Source organism: Carettochelys insculpta, chromosome 3, assembly GCF_033958435.1.
Source record: "Carettochelys insculpta isolate YL-2023 chromosome 3, ASM3395843v1, whole genome shotgun sequence".
Classification (NCBI taxonomy): domain Eukaryota; kingdom Metazoa; phylum Chordata; order Testudines; family Carettochelyidae; genus Carettochelys; species Carettochelys insculpta.
Genome location: NC_134139.1, coordinates 61519696 through 61540145, shown reverse-complemented (window position 1 = coordinate 61540145; position 20450 = coordinate 61519696). Strand labels below are relative to the sequence as shown.

Sequence of the window (20450 nt, the reverse complement as noted above, 5' to 3'; positions counted from 1 at the left end):
TGAGCCCCTCTTCTCTGAAGATGGGTCAGAGTGGAGCCTTCTGTGGGGAAGCAGGATTCAGCAGCTGGGAAGGTGTGGCACAGGCTGTGGCTCATGCCACATGGTGAGTGTGGAGGTGGGGGAGCCAGGGGAGGGAACCCCCTGCTGCTTCTGTCACCTGCCCCCACCCCCTGTGCCCTGCTCCAGATAATCCTTGTCTCTTCTGTCCATAGGATGGGGTAGCGTAGCTGCCATGGGCCCCCAAAAGCGTGGGCCCTGGGGTGGCTGCCCCACCTTGTCCTATGGATGGGACGGCTCCGGAAAGAGCAGCATTCCCTTGCCTACTGCAAATTCCAAGCACAAACTGCAAATACTGACCTGACCCTGCTATTTTTGCATCCTGGGGGTTATGCCTTTGTGCCCATGAATAGCCCCAAATAAGGCAATGTGCCTCTGCATGGGATTTAAGTTTCCCCTTGCACAGGTCCAATTACAGAAGGAGCACCTTAGTTATTTAAAGCTAGTGGCAAGTTTTTAAGGGACCCCACGCTACTAAATCTATTAACATAATTAATCATTTGTAAGATTTTCAGTAACCCAAAATATAATCTAACTAAAACACATTGAAAAACATGGGTAAATCAGCACCTCTAACCGTATTCATTTATTTTTGCAATAAGATTTGGTTTATTATACTAGCACAAGGAAAGTGATTTCATTTCCAAGGTTTCAAAATACAGCAGCTTGAATTAGGCCAGATTAAAAACTGCACATTTCTATGAACTATGCCTACTGATTTTGTCAGCTTCCCAAAAACAGACTGATTTGCAGACTACATAAAACTCAGCACTTATTAAACACAGTCTCCAACAAATCTGCATGAAAATTAAATTTTGCTTTCATCAAGGAGTGCATAAACATATGGAAGGATGTATAATCTTATTTATCAAAAACCATTTGTATAATTAAACACGAATATCATAAAAGGTTGCCTTAGGTCATCATTTGCATGAGTAAGTAATTTGTAGAATGTCAGGTACAATAGACAGAATAGATGGATGTGTGAGTGTATAGGGTTAAATTAGGCTCAATAATAGCCAACCACATAGTGATCAATCAGAATGATAGATCTAAATGGCAATACAAGAGGACTGTCTGAGTGATTTTTAGTATAAGTATTCCTTAGTAAGCTTTCATGTTGAGCAGTTCTGACTACAGTAAAACATGTTCTCATGTAATCTCTTCTGGAAAAGCTTTTTTCTAAAGTTCTCATCTCTTTTTTTTTTTTTTTAAAAAAAAACAGACCCTGGAAAACTTTTTAGTTTTCTGAATTTACAACAGCTATGTTGAGGGAGCTTCAAACATTTGAAAAGAGGTCAGATGTGGGAGAGAACTGGAAACATACAAGGACCTTAAAGGATGTGATTCAGAAACCATAGATGTCAACTAACATCAAAAAATCAAAGTTCCTTTCTCATCCTCTTTCTAGCACTTACTACTACTAAAGCAAATTCTATTGCAAATGAGCTTACACCAAAAAGTTTGTGCAGCATATTTTCCTTTCAGTGAAACCTGCAAAGAGGTTTTCATAAAGTCAAACTCCTCTGAGTTTACTGTAATAGGCCAAACACTTTGTCTCGGTTAAGTCCTTGCCGCTACAAAGATTTGACAGTAGTTGCTCATTTTAAGGAGTATTGGTCTTCATGGATGGCAAGTTCTTAGGCAGGGTGTGATTCGAATAGATCCATCCATACTGACTCAGTACCACCTTGGGGTGGAATGCTCAAGAGTTTTATTCTGAAATATGGGAACATGCCTGTGAGGTCTTAATGACGAATCATTTAACTTCACTCTGCCTCAGCTTAGCCATTTGTGAATGAGTGAATGGGCATAAACGTACTTCCCCTAGGAAAGTGCTGTGAGTATTAGTGGTAGCAAGCACTCTGAGATTCTTACATCTAAGTCTTAATTGCTGACATAAATGTTAATACTTAGACTCTTATCTTAGTGTATATGCAAATCAGAGTTATATATCCAACTGCTGCCATTTGCCCCTGCAGTCATACAACATTACTGAACCATTGCAGCTTGTTACTCTGATTAATGTAATGCTTATGTGGTATACTTTTGCACACAAACAAAAATGATAGAAGTCGCACTGCATCATTCTGAGGTGTGATGCAGTTACCATAAGGGGCATGCAATAACATTCATCAAAGATTCTACTGACAGAAGCATTACCTGCTCTCTCTCTCTCTCTCTCTCTCTCTCTCTCTCTCTATATATATATATATATATATATATATTGCATAAAGGCATAAAAATTAAGATAGCAAAGAGCAGAACAAGGGTGTGTGTGGGAGAAGTGATCATGGCACTAGACTGCCAATATGAGTGGAAACATGAGGGACTACAGTGCATGGAGAGGAGAAAACTATCAAAATAAGGTTCTTGTTTAACTCTTTTAATATATTGTCTCAATAATCATTAAGTCTTACATCATAGTATGTGGGCTGAGAACCCTGCCAAAATCTGTATTGCCATTAGCAGCTGCAGTGTCTCAGGAAACCATGAAGGGGCTCCAAAAGCATCTACAGGAGGAGTACTTCAGACCTCTTCATCAATTTGTTGGCCATCCGCCCAGACAGCACTTTGAAGCAGGGTCAGAGAGAAAGAAGCTCTCTGGAGACTATATATTCAGAGAACTAGTAAATTCCGGTTACAGGTAAGCAAGTTTGTTTTCTCCTTCATAAATAGGCCTCTACAAAACCTTGTTCTTGGAGACTGGTGAACTGTAATCACCCAAAATGGTCATATAGCAGCTTCAAAGTCTGATAGCTCAGTCAAAAAGTGGCAAAACCTGGGTTCCAAGTGACTGTACTCCAGAGCTCAGTCATAAGAAACACACTGAAAAAGAAAAAGCAGTCAAGTAGCACTTTAAAGACTAGCAAAATGGTTTATTAGGTGAGCTTTCGTGGGACAGACCCACTTCTTCAGACCACAGCCAGACCAGAAGAGACTCAATATTGAGTCTGTTCTGGTCTGGCTATGGTCTGAAGAAGTGGGTCTGTCCCACGAAAGCTCACCTAATAAACCATTTTGCTAGTCTTTAAAGTGCTACTTGACGGCTTTTTGTTTTGATAGTGTATAGACTAGCACGGCTTCCTCTTTGTTACTATTCAACATACTGAAAAAGCTGCCTCATTCTAGTGCAATAAGCATGCCTTGGATAACTACAATAATATCCATGGTCTCTCCAGCATATTCATTTTCCCAAATTCAAGGCCAACTGCTCAGCTAAGCTGAGTACCAAGAGCTCTCATTGAAGGAAATTAAATCTGTTTGGTTTTCCCACATGTATGAAGATCAAAGAACCTTAGGCATTAAAGATGGAAAAAGCCTGTTAGGTCATTGTATTCATCTCCCTAACTATGCAGAAAAAGTCCCAGTAGTACTTTAAAAACCTCAGGTCTTTTCAAGGGAGCTAAAGTTTTGAGCAAGAAAACTGATTTCTTTGCATCAGCATAGGATAATATGTAAAGTTATTCAATCTGTACCGGAAATTCTAAAAGGAATCAAAGAGAAGGGTTAGACATAACCATGGCTTCAGGCAGGGAGATGAGCTACTGACCTCTTGAGATTCCTTCCTACTCCTCATTTCCATGCGCCAACAGCCGTCATAGCTTAGCTGAGCCAGCAGCAGAAGAAAAGTACAGCATCAATGGGCAAATAAAATGACTTCTCAACTAATGGGTAATAAAAGGGCTACAGACATAGGCACTGACTCCATTGGTGCTCGAGGGCTGGAGCACCCATAGAGGAAAATTAGTGAGTGACAGCCAAGCTCTTCCCCCACCCCCACCCTCTCCTTCTGCCCCACCTCTCTTTTACCTGCACCTTTTGCCCTCTGCTGACCAACTCCTCCACCACCCTCCCAGTGCTTCCAGAGCAACATGATGAGCTGCCTGTCTGTGTTCAGAAAGCTCCTAGGAGGGAAGAGTAGGCGTGGGGATGGGGTGCACGTGGGGAAGGATGTGAGGCAGAGGTGAGGTTGGAAAGACAGAGGCACAGCAGAGGAGGGGTTTGGGAAAACCCTTTAGAAGCTGCCAAAATAACACCAAAAACACCTAATGTATCCCAGGAGAGAGAGACAGTCCTGAGTTAAAAGAGTAGATATAGACTTAGAAGAAAGAAGCCAGAGCTCTTGACCACCTGACACTGACCAAGCACGGTCCCAGTTAATTAGTAGCAATATTGTGAAAAGAGCTTTTATGTTCTCATCTGCCTCCCAAATGATGGTAGAAGCATATACTGAAGAGATGAGAGGGAAGTCCCTTTACATTTTCTGATTCTCAGGAAAGTTAGAAAGAGAGGATTTGCTAACACTCATACTTAGGCTAATGCAAGTTTAGCAATCATAGAACCATAGGACTAGATGGGACCTCAAGAGGCCATCCAGTCCAGTTCCGTGCACTCATGGAAGGTTTAAGTATCATCGAGCTCAGGGTGGCCAATATGCAGCCCATGGGCTGCGTGTGGTTTGCTGCAGGACGACCAGATGCTTTATTTGCCCACACCCCTACAGATAAGGTCACTTGAAGCTCTCATAGGTGGTAGATCACTGTTCCTGGTTCACGGGAACTACAGGAAGTAGCACAGACCAGGACACCACTTCTTGTAGCTTCCAGTGGCCAGGACTGGTGATCTACAGCCACCACCACCTTCAAGTGACCTTCCTTGCAGACACGCAGGTAAATGAAGTGTCCGGCCGCTTGCCAGAGGTTATCCCTGGCAAACCATGTCTGGGACATGTGCTGCTTATTGCTCACCCTGATCTAGACCATCCCTGACAGGTGTTTGTGTAAATCTGTTATTAAAAAAACCTCCAATGATGGAGCTTCCACAACATCCCTAATCAATTTGTTCCAGTGCCTAACCCACTGACAATTAGGGAGTTTCTTCTAATGTCCAACCTAAAATTCCTTGCTGCAATTAAAGCCCATTCTTTCTTGTCCTATCCTCAGGAAGAAGTGAAGAAGAAAAAAACTCTTCTCCCTCCACCTGGTAAAAATCTTTTATGTACTTGACATTTGTTCTGTACCATCAGTCTGCTCTTCTCCAGACTAAACAAACCCACTGTTCCTCAATTTTCCTTCATGTTTTCTAGACCTTTACTCATTTGTGTTGCTCTTATCTGAACCTGATATCATTTGCAAACTGTACAAATATACTTTCTTTACCATTATTTAAACAACTAATGAAGATATTGAACAGAATCCTGAACTGATCCTTGCTGCAGTCCACTTGTTATAGCCTTCCAGTGTGACTGTGAAGCACTGACAACTATTCTTTGGGAACAGTTTTCCACCAGTTCTGCACTCACCTTACAGTAGCTTCAGCTAGGTTCTACTTCCATAGTTTGTTTATGAAAAGGTTATGTGAGGCAGTATCAAAAACTTTACTGAAGTCAAGATACACCACATCTACCGCTTCCCCCATCCTCCTGGCTAGTTATCTTGTCATGGCTTGACATGATGTTTTTTGACAAATTCATGCCAGCTGTTACTTATCACTTTTTCTCCTAGTTGTTTGCAAATGGATTCCCTAATTATTTGTTCCATTATCTTTCCAGATAGAGAAGTTAAGCTGACTGGTCAGAAATTCCCTGGGTTTTCCTTATTTCCCTTTTATATATAGGCACTATATTTGCCTTTTTCCTAGTCTTCTGGAATCATACCCATCTTCCATGATGGTTTAGAGATTATCACTATTGGCTCAGATTTCTGCTCAGTCTGCTCCTTGAGTGCATTTCATTATGCCCTGGTAACTTGAAGACAGTGCAGAGGGGTCAAGCATAATTACAGTCCTTGCATGCAGTAAAAGTCCCAGGTCTTCATTCACGTAGCATGGTTGTTGGTGCTAGCTTCTTCACAAGTGACCCCGCAGCACCTCTCCATAAATCCCAGTAGAGCAGAACCTTTGTAAGTAGAGAGTGTGTAGCATTCTTCAATGATGACAGAGTGGCTATGCTTCCTTTCAGCTGCAACAAATCTCTTTGGTAGCCTTCCACGATTCACTACTCCTGGCATAATGCATCTGACGAAGCTCATGCGTGAATAAATTTGTGAGTCTTTCAGACACCACAGGACTCCTCATTCTTTTTGCTGAAAGAGACTAACACAGCTACCTCTCTGAAACGTCATTATATCCCCATGTTACAGATGGGGAGCTGAGGCACAAAGAGATATAAGTGACTAGTCTATGTCAGAGTCATACAATTAACTGAGATTTTCCAAATACCTGTCCAGTGTCCAGTTACAACACCCTCCTTCCCTTCTGGCATTTAATTAACATTCAGAGTCAAGGCCTTCAGATGACACTCATAAAGCTGGGTGAATTCCCGACGTGGTTTGTAGTGATTCTATAATGTGTTAGGCCTAGTTTGAGCCTCTTAACACTACTATATGTCTTAACTAATAATCACATAATGCTCTTAAACATCAACAGTTATGTAATGCTAAGTCCATTCTTGTTGGGAAACAACAGCAAACAGTTTTGGGATTTAAAATCATTTCAAAATGTAACTGGAGCTTGTTTCATATAATGCTTTGTTAAACCAGTAATTAATAAGAGATGTAAACAGGTTAAACCCTAAAAAGCAGACAATTTAATAATTTGTTTCCTATGGGTATATAATGATATAGTTATCCCATTCCCTCGAGAGAGATAAGCAGATATTAAAAGGTCTTTCCAATACCTGTAATGGCTAAGGGCAACAGCTAATTCAATAGATTCGATCAAAATCACCACTCTTTTCGTTTCTACTGATTTATTACTTTGGCTGTAGTTAGTCATCACTCATTTTAGTTTGCTTTTCAGTACTCATAAATTATGCCTCATAAATAAAAAGATACAATCAAGGAAATCATATCAATTCATCTACAGCCCTGGGGTATATTTTCCCATGGTATTCACACTAATGTCTTTTTAAAGGATAGCTTGTCATAGCTTTTGAATATGTCAGAATCACAATATACTAAAAAAGGTCTGGCCAGAGTTGTATCTTAATAGGTTCACGGCTAACTTGGGAAGCCAATAAATCTGATCTAATACCATTATTTAGTTAAATGAACAAATCTCTAGGCTTTGTTCATAAACACTTCACCCGTGTGCATGAATTTGGTACAATGTTGCTGTGGTCATATAGTGACATGCAGCTGAGGTTTCCAAAGGTGGAGAAATGTTTGCAGAATTGCTGTCTCCTCCTTTTTATAAACCCTACAAAAATGAAGGACACATTTCAGTACTGTAAGAGGTGTCTGGACCTGTGATCTTAGTTACACCAGTGAAGCAAGTAAATTACTCTGGATTTACTAAAACCAGAATGTTCTCTTAATTTACTTCTAATCTGCACACTGTGCAGTGGACATGGTGGATTTTGAAGAACAAAACCTCAAGGAAGTTTCCATTTGTCTGACTCTGAGGTCCCACTCACCCTTTGTTTTTCAGCAGGCATCTAACTATGTCTTCAGAAGATGCGGAAGTACCGAGACCCTTAGAGTTAAGTAGAGGCAAACTGTTCTAGATGACGTTAGAAACAAACTGAACTTTCACATTTTGAGTGTTGGGGTGGGGAGGGGAAAATCATGGTTATGGCCATTTTGTTGTGGCTGTTTAGTCATTGTCACATACGTCTGAACACCAAGTCTAGGCAGACATCAGAAGCCTAAATGCCAAAATATTATGAAACACTGTTCACCCGAAACCAGGAATTATTAAAAAAATCTTATAAGAAAGGGAAAGGGAAGGAAATTGTACTGAATTTATGCCATCATATTTTATTGCAAGTTTCTGAAAATAATGAAAGGGGAAAAGTGAGCTGAAAGGATAGATGGGAAGAAGTAAGACAAAAGATGAAAGTTATTTAGAATTGCTGGAAATCTTGTGGCACCTTATAGACTAACAGATATTTTGGAGCACAAGGTCTTTGCCCATGACAGCTTATGCTCCAAAATATTTGTTAGTCTATAAGGTGCCACAAGACTTCTTGTTCTCGACGCTACAGACTAACACAGCTACCCCTCTGATACTTAGAATTGCTGAAAATTCATTGCCGGCTAATGATAGAGATAGTCCTTTCACCCCAATTTAAGCCAGAAGAGTCACTTAGTTATTTACCAGTAACTAAGCACCATAAATTGTAATTGAGCCAAAAAAATTGTCAGACAGGGAAACAAAAAAAGGACCACTGCCATTATTTCTTGACACAACAAAGAGGATTCAAATGCTTGATATTTTCAGTAGTTGGATGTTTCACTACATTAACATTATACAAGCAGCTAAACAAACTCAGGAAACATCCTGCCCCCTGAACATTAAGAATACAAGCAGCATCTATCTTTGAGAATCCTAATGGAGCACCCAAAACACTCCTCTCCACTTTCTCAGGTATTTCTCAAAGTGCATTTCCCAGACCCTTCATATAGCCCCAGTAAGAAAGAGTGCTCTGCAGGGGCCAGGGATGGACAGAGTCCTCAGAAGCTGCTTCCTGCAACCTTCCTATATGAAGAAACTGTTAGGCTAATGTCTTTTCATAGCTGGAGATTTAGTAGCTTCCAAGCTACTTGTGTGCTCTTTCCAGAGCATACCTCCCTATGTTTGCGTAAGCATCCCTAGACAGGGCTTCTTCTTCCTGAAGGGAAGGCTGAATGTTGCTGTTTCTGGTGCCCTTTGGACAGTCACTGTCTGCCCCTAAGCCAGGAAAGAAACACTTAGGAGAAAAAAACAAGTTCTAAATATCTGTCCTTGATCTCTTACGTATCTGTGGGGTTATGGAGAAGTGGACCAATATACCATAACCTTTTTGAGGAGCTGGGTGATTATATTATGCCCTGATAACTGCTTTCAAATGAAAAAGAACTAAGCTCCCTCTCCTACATGCACTCACTCCCCCGCCCCCACACACACACTGTCCTTTGGCTGAGAAAAGCCAGATGAATCATTCTTGTTTGTAGACTGCTCAGTTGGGTTTCTGTAAAGCAACAATCAGTGCACTGTATTCAGAGTGCTCCCAAGCCAAAGGACAATGAAGCAAGATACTCAACTGGCTGCACCAGGCCCTCAGCTGGTATAAACTGGGATAGGTCTGTCAAAGACTATGAAGGTACAGCTACCAGTATAAACCATGGTTTACACCAGCTCAGATTATGGGGTTAAAATTTTCAAAAGCACCAACAGCCAGACTAATAAAGGTATGTAAGTGTCTAAAGGGAGTAGATAGGTGCCTACTAGGATTTCCAAAAGTGCTTAGTACCTCATTCCAATTTGAAATCAATAAGAGTTAGGTGCGTAGGAATGAACTGAATTTTCAATGGGGCCCATCTGCATCAATAGGCACCTAAACACATCTAGTAATCTGGTTCTTAGTGACTTATGAGCCTAAGTCCTATTTTCAAAAGTGACACATGCACTTAGAAACCTAAGTCCCATAGACTTTTAATTAGACATTTGTTCCTAAGTGCCTAAGAACTAGGGATGCAGCCCTTTAATCACTCCAGTATTTTTGGGAAGTTCTCTTGATCCACCATTACAAATCATTATACCCAGGCTTGATGCACAGGCCTCATTGGATGAGCTTCCTGGAAGGGAAAAAAATCTACAGAAAAAGCATGCCACCAAAATGTCTGATCTCAGAGTAGATGTCAATGTTAATATTATATCCATCAAACAGAACCCTGGTAAATAACAACAGAGGGCCCAGTCATAGAGCTTTGATTTTATCTGAATTCAGCTGGAGAAAATTTAGTTGTATTTAAAGTTTTATGTCCATCAAACAAGCCTCCAATGCAGAGACAGCAGAATCAATACTGTGCTTAAGTGAAATATAAATCTGGGTTTCATTAGCATAATAGTGAAAGCCAAGCCCTATACTTATGAATAATTTGTCTCTCAGGCAACATATAAATTGTCAACAATGGAAGGGCTACGAACAGTGCCCAGAGGGATGCACAAGTGACATCAGCAGAAGAGGAGCACACACACAAATCTCTCAGTGGAACAAAATAAATTGCTGCTGGCTGAGAAGGAACAAAACTGATTCAGAGCCTTGCCAGATAGTCCAGCCCTGTTACGGAGCAGAACCAAAACAAAAGATACAGTTTCCTCCAGCCTCAACTGAAGCATTTCAGTCCAGAAAAATTAGAACACACAGACAACCTGAGTCAGATGTTATCAATAAATCATTACAGCCCTCGACTTAAAGAGTCTCTGTGCGATGGAAAACAACCTGAAAACCTGCCTGATTGAGATAACAAGTAATTAAAGTCTGGTGCAAGGGAGAACACAAAGTGCATTCAAGAACGTTTGAAGCATAAAGAGGCAGGGGCAATATCTAATGGGGCTGGGGGAGAGGGGCAGAACTGTAGTCATTTGAAAAAGCAAGGGGATATCCTTCACTTGCATTTCGGGCAGCAAACACAGGTGCAACATAGTAACCAGCTAAACTGTGGCATCAGGAATGGAGCCTATGACTTTCAGCTCCAAAAAGATTGGCCTCTAGCTCTTCAGCTGTCAGAAAGGTGACACTTTTCTCTGGTAACTCCTCTCTACCCCCTCTCCCCACCCTCCAGCCCTTTGGTTTCCATTTTGAGGGCTTTTTTCATGTCTTAGGACACATACAGGGCCACATGAGATCAGGTTTTCTTACAGCAATTTTACTATCAAGAAATTAATATAGCTTGAGGAGAACAGATTTCACATTACTATGGGACCTCATATGGGTCCCTGAGGCATTAAAGAACATTTCAAAATGGCAAACCTGAATACAAATACATACCGATACTTGACACACAAACACATAGACTTCATGTGCACTGTTCCCAGGACAGATTTAACAGTTTGGGTCACAAAAGGATTTAATTGCAGGAAAATATTCCCTCAAGAATTTTAAGTGTGAAAATTTCCAGCCTCTAAGTGGCGTGTTCTGTTTTGAAAAGAACCCTCACAGCATCCCTAGTGCTGCTCAGTGCCCTGAAGTTTTAGGAGTTATATTATTAGTAACAGTAGCAAGTCAAGTAATTGGAGCCCCATCATCCGTGACTGGAAACACTCTGCTCAGAGATAGCAGAACTTTCCCTCAGAACAGAGCTAGTGAAAGTCATTACAGTTTTCAACTGGGGGCTCTCAGAGATCACTCTTGCTGATCCCAAGAACACAAGCAGAGAAAGAAAAGATTATCTGGATCATCCCTGTGACTAAAAGTCTTCCTAAACACACTGGAGTGAAAAGAATTCTCTACTAGCATTTCAGACCCATTTCTGTCACTCTTGTCCGTGCTCCTTTGGGATCCTTTCCCTGCCCATTGCAGAGCCACTGGGGCACAACGACAAGGAGTGCCACTGTAGTCCTTCTGCCGGGCCCCAAGGCATGGCTGGGGCTGTTGTGATAAATTGTGTCGTTCATGTTAATAATGTAGTTCCTTCGAAATAACTTTATATGGGATCAAACTGGCAAGAACAACACTACACAAGTAGTTGCACAGAGCTGCAAAAGGCTCTGATACGTGAAAGAGATGGTCAACAGCATGTCATTATGAATACGTGCACTTTCACACATCTCAGATAAAAAACATTCTTGAGGTTCAAAAGCTCTACTTACTTAAGCAGGAGAGGGAGAGAGAGCAAGAGAGAGACTTAAGGTGTACTGAAAATCTCAATAATTGCAATAAGCTAGAACGAAGACCCAGTAGTGTTCTGTTATGGGCTAGAGAAAAGTCTTGTTTCATACCTGTGAAAAATACGATCACTTTGCTATGAAACTACACATACTTGCATTTACTGTTAACACACTCAGGGTTAGTTTTTGGTGAGGTTATAAACTCTCCAGATCCATATGAAAATATGAATCTAATTTCAGAAAACGATAATTTGCAAGGAGGGCCAATCGAAGTTGAATGCATAGACCTGAAATCAAATATGGCCATAGATTGCAAGTAAGTCTATGTGATAAAGGAACACTGTACAGGAGTCTGTGATTTTGACATCAATGGAAAACCACCACAGGAACACAGGGTCATGTGCAATCAAAAAGGTCTGCTTTACAAGGGAATGTTTCTGCAACCCTTACACTCACTGAATGGCACCTTACTCTGTAAACAATCACAGTAATGTCAATAGGAGTATTTGCATACTGACGAGAGATACTATTCAAATTCAGCAAAAGCAAACTGTATGAAATAAAAAATAAAACAATAACCCACCACCCGTGAATTAACGTTTCAATCTACCATGAGACAAATATTTGTAATCATATCACCTAACAGAATACAATCCACTAACAAAACTAACCCTTCACCCTTCCATAAAAGCTAATGCAAAGCAACTGTAAAAATAAATTTTCACATTTGTAATAAAACTATTAAGAAGACCAACTTAACTTTTGGCTAACAGCTTTGCAAAATGACGTGGTGCAGGTTGAAGCTCTCTGGTCTGGCGTCATCCATGGTGCAGCAGGACCAGAGAGCCCCAGTGGCACTGAGAAACTCTGGCTTGTGAGTTGGGAATAAAGCCTCACTGGTGGGCGGGTGGTAGGCAGCCCACCAGAAGCAGGGAGCCATACCTGCAGCCCCACAGCTAGGAGCAGGAAGCCCCAGTGGGCTGGTAGCGGGAGTTCTGTGGTGGGGAGCAGGGTCAGTGTGCTGGGAGTGGAGCCTCCTTTCCACATGGCAGTCCTGTTGGTGGGAGCTGGGCTGACAGGCAGGGTGGTCTGCTGGCAGCCCCCTGGCAGAGCTGGGCTGGCAGGCAAGGAATGTAGCCCCCATGAAAGCAATGACCTGGCAGGGAACAGGGCTGATGGGCAGGGAGCAGAGCCAGAAGCACCACTGTGGTGGACACAGGACTGCGAGCAGGGAGCTGAGTCAGCCCGCAGCAGCCCCATGTGGGGAACCCAGCTTGGAGCAGATCCTCCCCGCCAGCAGCATGGGAGCAGCGCATCAGCCTGGAGGGAAGTCCTGCCAGCAAAGGCCTGACCTCCCATGGTCCAACAATCTTCCTCGTTTGGGACCACTCAGGTCCCCAGGGTGCCAAACCTGGGAGGTACAACCTGTACCACTAAATTGTTCGAAGGTTTTAATTTGCAAAGGATATGAATGCACACCAACTGGAATTCATGATTTTCATTAAGAAATGAAAATAAGCATTGAATGAATTTATTCCTCTTAGAATGTTATCTTCAATTTATCTTCTATTTAAAATAAATGTGCAGCCATTGTTTAAGTACAATACTATTAAGATTCTACTGAAACCTTTTTTGTAATGATGAATGATAATAATAATGAACAAGCACCTTTTATTACTAACATATACTAAAATCTTAACTATTCCTGTACACCTCAATGCTAACTTACTTCAGTTCATACCTGGTATTCATATTCTGTATAAGGCAGCAACTTGGCATCTTTGAAGGATGTTAAAGTCCCATTATAAACAAGCACCAGGTCTGAAAGCATGTGGGTATGAGTTGCTTGTCTTCGGTAGAGCTCATAATGTAAAATCTTCCCATTTGGCTGCTGTGGGGAAGCCCACAGGATGGATGCAACTGACTGGAATCCATCAGAGCTTGGCTGTACCTCTATGAGGGGGGAAGGCTGCATGTCAGGGGGTGCTTGCAGTGTCTGTATGGACGCCCATTCACTAGTAGCACATCCTAGCAGTGTGCACGCTTGAACTTGTACTTCATATCTTTGGAAACACAAATCAGAAGCCAGTCAATAAGAGCATCACAAATGCACACATGCATTATACACAACATTACAATCAAGTACAATCAGTTAGAAAGAGAGGTGTGTTCCTTTAATATTTTTGTCCTTATTTTGAGGAAAAAAAATACAACTCACATTAGTGTGGGGAAGGGATGATGCAATTTCCTCTGTGGGTCTGAGCTTGCAACCCTTATGTTTGTTGTCCTCATTTGTGTGACTAAATAAAGGGGATCATCCATACAAGTAAGGGCTGTTGGACAGGGTCATACTTAATGGAAATACAGTGCAGTAGTGTTTATGTTTCCTTTTAAAGTGAACTGTCTACTTTTATTTTCTCCTCATTTGCCATTTCTTTGTATTGAACAGAAAACACGGCATCTGCATGTGTTTGCCTGCGAAATTACATGGATATTGTGACCCATGCAATGCCATCCAAACTCAGCAGGGCTGTGTCTACACTTGCATTCCTCTTTTGAAAGAGGCATGCAAATGAGGTGTATCAAAATGCAAATGAGGTACAAAATTGCATATGCTTATTTCAAAATAGCTTCTTTTGAAAGAGGAAAACCAAGGTAGACACTGCTCTTTTGAAAGTTAACCCCATCCTCAATAGAATCCTTCTTCCCTTTTTTATGGGAAGAAGAGTTCTTTCAAAGATGGGGTTGACTTTTGAAAGAGAAGTGTCTACCCTGGTTTTCTTCTTTGAAAAGCAGCTATTTCGAAATAAGAATATGCAAATGATTTGTCAGATATGTAAATTTGTATCTCATTTGCATACCTCTTTTGAAAGAGGAATGCAAGCGTAGACACAGCCCAGATAAAAATGATTCCGTTGGCCAAAGAGCACAGCAATCGTCCACTCAGCCTGCTTCACTCAGACAGAATTTACAATCTATTTCCCCTAGGCCCAAAGTTTGGAGAGTGAGGCCTGGTAGTGACAAGTTTCACTGTGTGTGCTGAAAGTTCAGTGGCATTGAGTGGGGATGGCTTTCCAAGGCTGACTGACAGCTATTCTGTAAATGATCCACTGGGGAGAGTATTAAAGACACAAACAGATAACATTAAAAAAAAGGAAGGAAAGAAAACATTAATCAAATAGTGACACACAGATGCACCACTCTGAATGGCAGGAGACCAGCTCCAAGACAAAAATAATTGATTGAGTGAGTTAAAATTTTTCTGGCTGGGATTGGAAGCATCTTGATGATTGATAAACCAAAACGTAACTGGGTTAATGTTGGCCAGAAAGGTCTTACTTTGATTGCAGCAGGCCAGGTTGGAGATATTCTGTATCACAAAGTGGATTTATTAGCATAAAGTCATTGGCCCCTTGCTGCTCTAACATGGCCCAGCAAAGTTCCCAGGGAAATGCTCAGACTAAAGCACATAAACAAGACTCTAAAGCTTCCAAGAAATTATACTCTGATGAGGCCTCCATTTCCTTCTTTACATATCACAGATAATGTCACAGGGAGATCAAATGGTCAACATCACTAAATTACAATAAGAGCTAAATCTAAAGTGCTTGAAGAGCCATATGATTGTCTTTTTGGACTACTGCCTTGATTTTACAAAACATTAACTATACAGCATTATAAATCTCTTTTAGGATTCAGATTATTTACGTGTCATTATAGAAAGAATAGTCAACAAATTAAGGAATAAAAATGGACTGCTACAAACACAGGTAAGAGATGGGTGATTGAATAATCAAGAATTTGAAAAAAGTTACTGTTACAAAAACAAGCAACTTTGCTCTCAGATAAATCTAGCACATTCTTTTAAATACCATTTGAACTAAAATCTAGACTAGCATGTCTGTGCTTTAAATACACCCCTGCCTTATGCCCACACACCTGAACTTTAGCTGTGATATAACTCAACTACCCTTAGTGTACATACACTAGGGATAAATTGTCCCACAGATCCCTGCTCTATTGCATAGTTTACTTCACAAAAACAAAGAAAAACTGACTAGCAAAAGTGTGGGGTTTAAGCAAGGCTGTTAGTTTGAGTCAACAAAGCAGCCCCAAGCTGTCCCTGGCATTCCTTGTACCCTAGATTGACCTCATATACTCTAATGAAAAGGCAGAAAGTTGATGGTATCTCGTTTTAGTATGGACTTTGTGGGAATGAATGCTTTGTGGGATCTGCCTATGTGTTTGGGTGAAAATGTGAGCCCTCAGACCTCACCTTTCAGTCTCTAGGAAGGGTTTCAAGCATAGAATTATCATGTGATATTCATTCAACAAAACTAAGCATTTAGAACTTACCTACGGTAGGGTTTTAGGCCTGCTGAAACATGGGACTGTCTAGCAAAAGAAAGGTGAGAGGTGTTAAAGACAACAGTTTTCTTTCCAACTTCACCAGGCTCATGAATAAAGATTGTATAGTTGTTTATGTCACCATTGACTTTTGCAGGAGGATCCCAGGCTATCAAGATCTCCTTTGAGCTCCATGCCTGTAGTCGAGGGGGCAACATTCCAGATGTAGCTGAAGGTTTGGTTCTAATTGTAGCTGACGGGCTGGTGGTGCTTCCTTGACTATTATTTGCAGTCACAGTGTAGCTGTACTCCATGCCTGGTGTTAGTGTGAGGTCAAGGTAGCGAGTTTCCAGACCTGAATAAATAAATGCTCCATCCCGCCTCAGGTCATAACTTTTAATTTTACCATTAGGATTAGCTGGGCTTTTCCAGGTGATTTCTATTGACTCTGATCCTGTGACTAGTAACCTAGGAGCTTCCATGTTCAGTGGTGGAGCCTCCATTGTCAAAACAGATTGGGATATACTAGACATGCAGCCTCCATTAGTACAGGCAACCAGTGTGAAATCATACTGTGTGCTGGGCTGTAGATTTGAAACCAGTTGTGATAAACCTCTCCCAACATAATATTCTTCATCATTTAATTTTAATATGTACTTTGTGATTTTCCCATTTTGAATCTTGGGTGGTGACCAAGACGCATTAATTTGAGTGGCACTGATAGCCTGCAGGGATGGAGGGGTCACTAATGCTGGGGCTGCCTCTAGGGTTTGGATTTTGTCTGATTCACTGGCAGAGCAGCCACCCACTGTACAAGCAACTATTGCAAAACTGTACACTGAATAAGGCTGTAAGTCTTCATCCGTATAGCTGAACGTTGTAGCGTCAAAGCTGAAAGGAAAGAAAACCCCATTTTTTTGTAGCCTATATGACTGGAGAATACCATTTGGTTCTTCTGGCGAGAGCCATGAAATGATCACTTTATGGGGGTTAACCGGAATGTAGGTTAATGTAGGTGGAGCAAGCCCTCTAGGGGCAGCTTGACTAGTTCTTGCCACTGACCACGGGCTATCAGTATAACCCACTGAATTCCATGCACGTATTTTATATTCATACTTTGTCCATGGCCATAAACCTTTATCATTATAGACAAATGTATTATTTTCAGTGTTATATTCTGTGAAAACAATTTTCTCCTCTACGCTTGTTGCTCTGTTCCCTGAAGCATTTTCTTTTGTACATTTCTGAATAACTTCATAGTGGATTATTTTTCCATTTGGATTAATTGGTTCAGACCAGTTCAGTTCAATATTGGTGGCATTAACTGACTGGATTACAGGTGCCAGCTGAGATGCAGGGGGTGCTTCATCTGTTTGGACTGTCTGAGGTGAAGAGCGAGTGCAACCTGCCACTGTACAAGCCTCAAGGACCAGTGTGTAGAACGTGAAAGGCTCCAGGCGTCTAAACAGGAACTGACGAGATAAACCACTGTACTCCAGGTGATCACCATTTAAAATATTGTATGTCTGGGATTTAAAAGCAGGAAAGGGAAATCACCACTTGGAGCATTTGCAAATGAATTCTAGGCAAGATGCTTACTTAGCTACAATGCTTACCTTCATAATTTAGCGAGGATTATTAACTTGTAACCTAGAAAGTACATACCCGTACTCCTTGTTACTAACCTCTTAGCTAGTTAATGCTGAGAGGATATTATAATCTACTTTTCACAATTAATACTGACTTGGTTGCTTTGTGCATTTTACTCATCTTAGTGAGCAGTGAAAATAGTCAGCTTCACTTTTGAACACATTTACTGTCTTTCTAGTTTCATTTGAGGGCTCTCAAATACCACAACATATAGGTTACACCAAAAACTATTTCAAAGAAACCCCCAAACTTCATAGCAACATTTCTATTGAACTTTGGTTTAACAAAATCTAATGTGGGGCATAAGGCTAAATTAAGCTGAGAGCATATCTTTAGTAGACATCTATATGATGAAAAACAATATTACATTCATTAGGCCTGATAATGTAGACCATAACTTGAAGGGCAGGATCTCTTCAGTGTTTTGGGTATTCATAGTTGCAAGAAAGCACATAAGTAGCAATAAATATTTGAATTTGTGTATACCTAGAAGTTAACCATTGCTCAGAAAATGTCTTCATCCTATCATGCTTGCATGATTTGTATGTAGTGTGTGTGTTTGCGGTGGGGGGGGGGGCAAGGGGGTTGTCTCCAAAGAGTTCCTTTTTAAGTCTAATGAATTATGGCAAGTTTTCAAAGATATTCTACAGTTTTTTTTTAACTGCGATGAACTAGATGTCAAATACCGTAATTACTCCATTGGGTTTGGAAGGCTCTGACCATTTAATTAACAATGCCCTGCCATTCTCTTTCTTCTCTATGGTGAAGTTGCTCAGGCCACTTGGAGAAGCTTCCAGTGTGATCACAGAAGTCCAGGGACTTGAGACTTGGCCAGCACTGTTTACAGCCACAACGTGAACGTGATGCATAGTAAAAGGTTTCAGTCCAAACACGTGAGCCTGATGCTTTGTTCCCTGCAGCAAAAATACAGAACATTTTCTCATTTAGTTTAAAAGCAATAATCAATGTTTCTGGTTCACACCGTCAATGGACTGGGCAACTGGTGCTTTCAAGGTAGCATAATCTTTTCACAGAGTACCTCATCGGATAGCACGGCTCACTGAGGCTGCATCTATATTGCACGCTAAAATCAAATGTCTTAAAATCGATTTAATAATGCTGGGTTTTATCCATTTGATTTTGAGCGTCCTCACCTTCCCACATGCTCTCCACAAAATCAACTTATTGCTACCACACACCAGTAGCTTAAATCGAGTGCTGCAGCAGTGTATTGTGGGAACTTATCTCACAGGTCCCTGAGCTCCATAGCATTCTGGCTATTTTCACTGGTACAGCATGGGAAAAAAAAATGCCCTGCAAATAGATGTGGGTATCTGATGACATCTTCCCACATTTCATTCCCCTCTTTCCCCTGACGTGTTAAACAAATGTCCCTTTTTCCAGATGGGGGTCTGGCTTGCCATGATAAGAGATGTGCGTCTTATAATTGAGAGGAGGCGAGGGGTAGTAAACCGACAGGCTTTTGAAAATGGGATGTAAAAGCATGGGATCTTTGCAGGCTTGGATGTGGATTTAGACTTCCTGGCAAAGAAGACCCTCAAAGAAGAATATGTCTCAGTAGACATGAGTGCTAAGTGAAATTGCAATGAATCATTGAAACAGTTATGGCTCGGGATGGCTAAAAAGCCCAATGCTACAGCCAGCCTTGAAATTCGTGACTGCCCAGGGAGACCCACCACTTGCTCCTATTAACAGCGTACTTAGGCTTGGATCTAGGTTTGGATCTGAATCTGGATTTAGGCCTCCTGGAAAAGAAAACCCTCAGAAGAACAATATGTTTAAATAGATATGGGTGCTAACTGAAACTGCAATGAATCATTGAAACACTTACGGCTCGGGGCAGCTAAAAGACCCAGATTATAGCCAGCCCTGAAAATCCTGTCTGCTGAGGGAGACTTTCCCCGGGTGGCTAAAAGACCCCAGACTACAGCCAGGTTTGGAACTGCCAAAAAAGATCCTCAAAACAAGAATATTCCTCACTGCAAGCCTTACTTTGAGAACTGTGGTAACTGTATAGATGCTTCATTGCCTTCATTGAAACAGTCATGGCTCGGGGCTGATAAAAGACCCCCAGTAAGAGCCAACACCCAAAAATCCTGACTGTCAAGGGAGATATTCCCCAGATGGCTAATGACCCCCCGTTGGAGCCAGCACCAAAAAATCATGACTGCTGAGGGAGCATCACCCCTGGCAGCTGAAAGACTTCTGCTTACAGCCAGCCCCTGGGCCTTTGGCTAAAGCCCATTCAAAAATCTCCTCTCAGAGAACAGCCACAGTAGTAACAAAGAATTTTCTTCTGTTGCCCAAAAATCGTGACTGGCCAGGGAGACTTTCCCTGGCCGGCTACAGGACCCTCACTGCGTGTAAGCTGCCAGGCATCTTGCACAGCATGTCCTTTTACTGGTTTGGGGTTAAGCCACTGATGTGTCTGGGCACGGGAAAGTTTCAGACTGCGTGGTGCCTCTCGGGGGGGGGGGGGGGGGGGGGGGGAGGGAAGGGAGGGGATGTGGGGGTCAGGACAAAATGTAAGCGGCTGAAAAGAAGTTTCTCATCCAAGCATGATGCCCACCCACAGACTAGCTGCCAGGTGACGTGTGTGAGGGAAAGTTCCAGAATGTGTGGTGCTTCTCAGGGAGAGGATGTGGGGGGCAGGACAACAGGTAAACAGCTGAAAAGAAGTTTCTTGATATATCAGATAAGCGCAATCCCCATCCACAGCCTAGCTGCCATGTGGTGCAGGGGGAGGGATTGGGGCAGCAGCTGGTGCCTGGCAGCACAGA

The 20450-nt window shown here is 41.7% G+C and overlaps 1 protein-coding gene across 1 annotated transcript in view; it reads right to left on the bottom strand.

The window, feature by feature from the left end:
- Positions 1-20450, bottom strand: part of USH2A (usherin) — a 581084-nt gene that overhangs the window by 19579 nt on the left and 541055 nt on the right. Inside the window, exons 61-63 of the mRNA XM_074989966.1 lie at positions 18336-18563; positions 16009-17525; positions 13394-13715 (exon numbers count right to left, since the gene is read on the bottom strand). Coding sequence (XP_074846067.1) covers positions 13394-13715; positions 16009-17525; positions 18336-18563 — 2067 coding nt within the window. The remainder of the gene's footprint in view (positions 1-13393; positions 13716-16008; positions 17526-18335; positions 18564-20450) is intronic.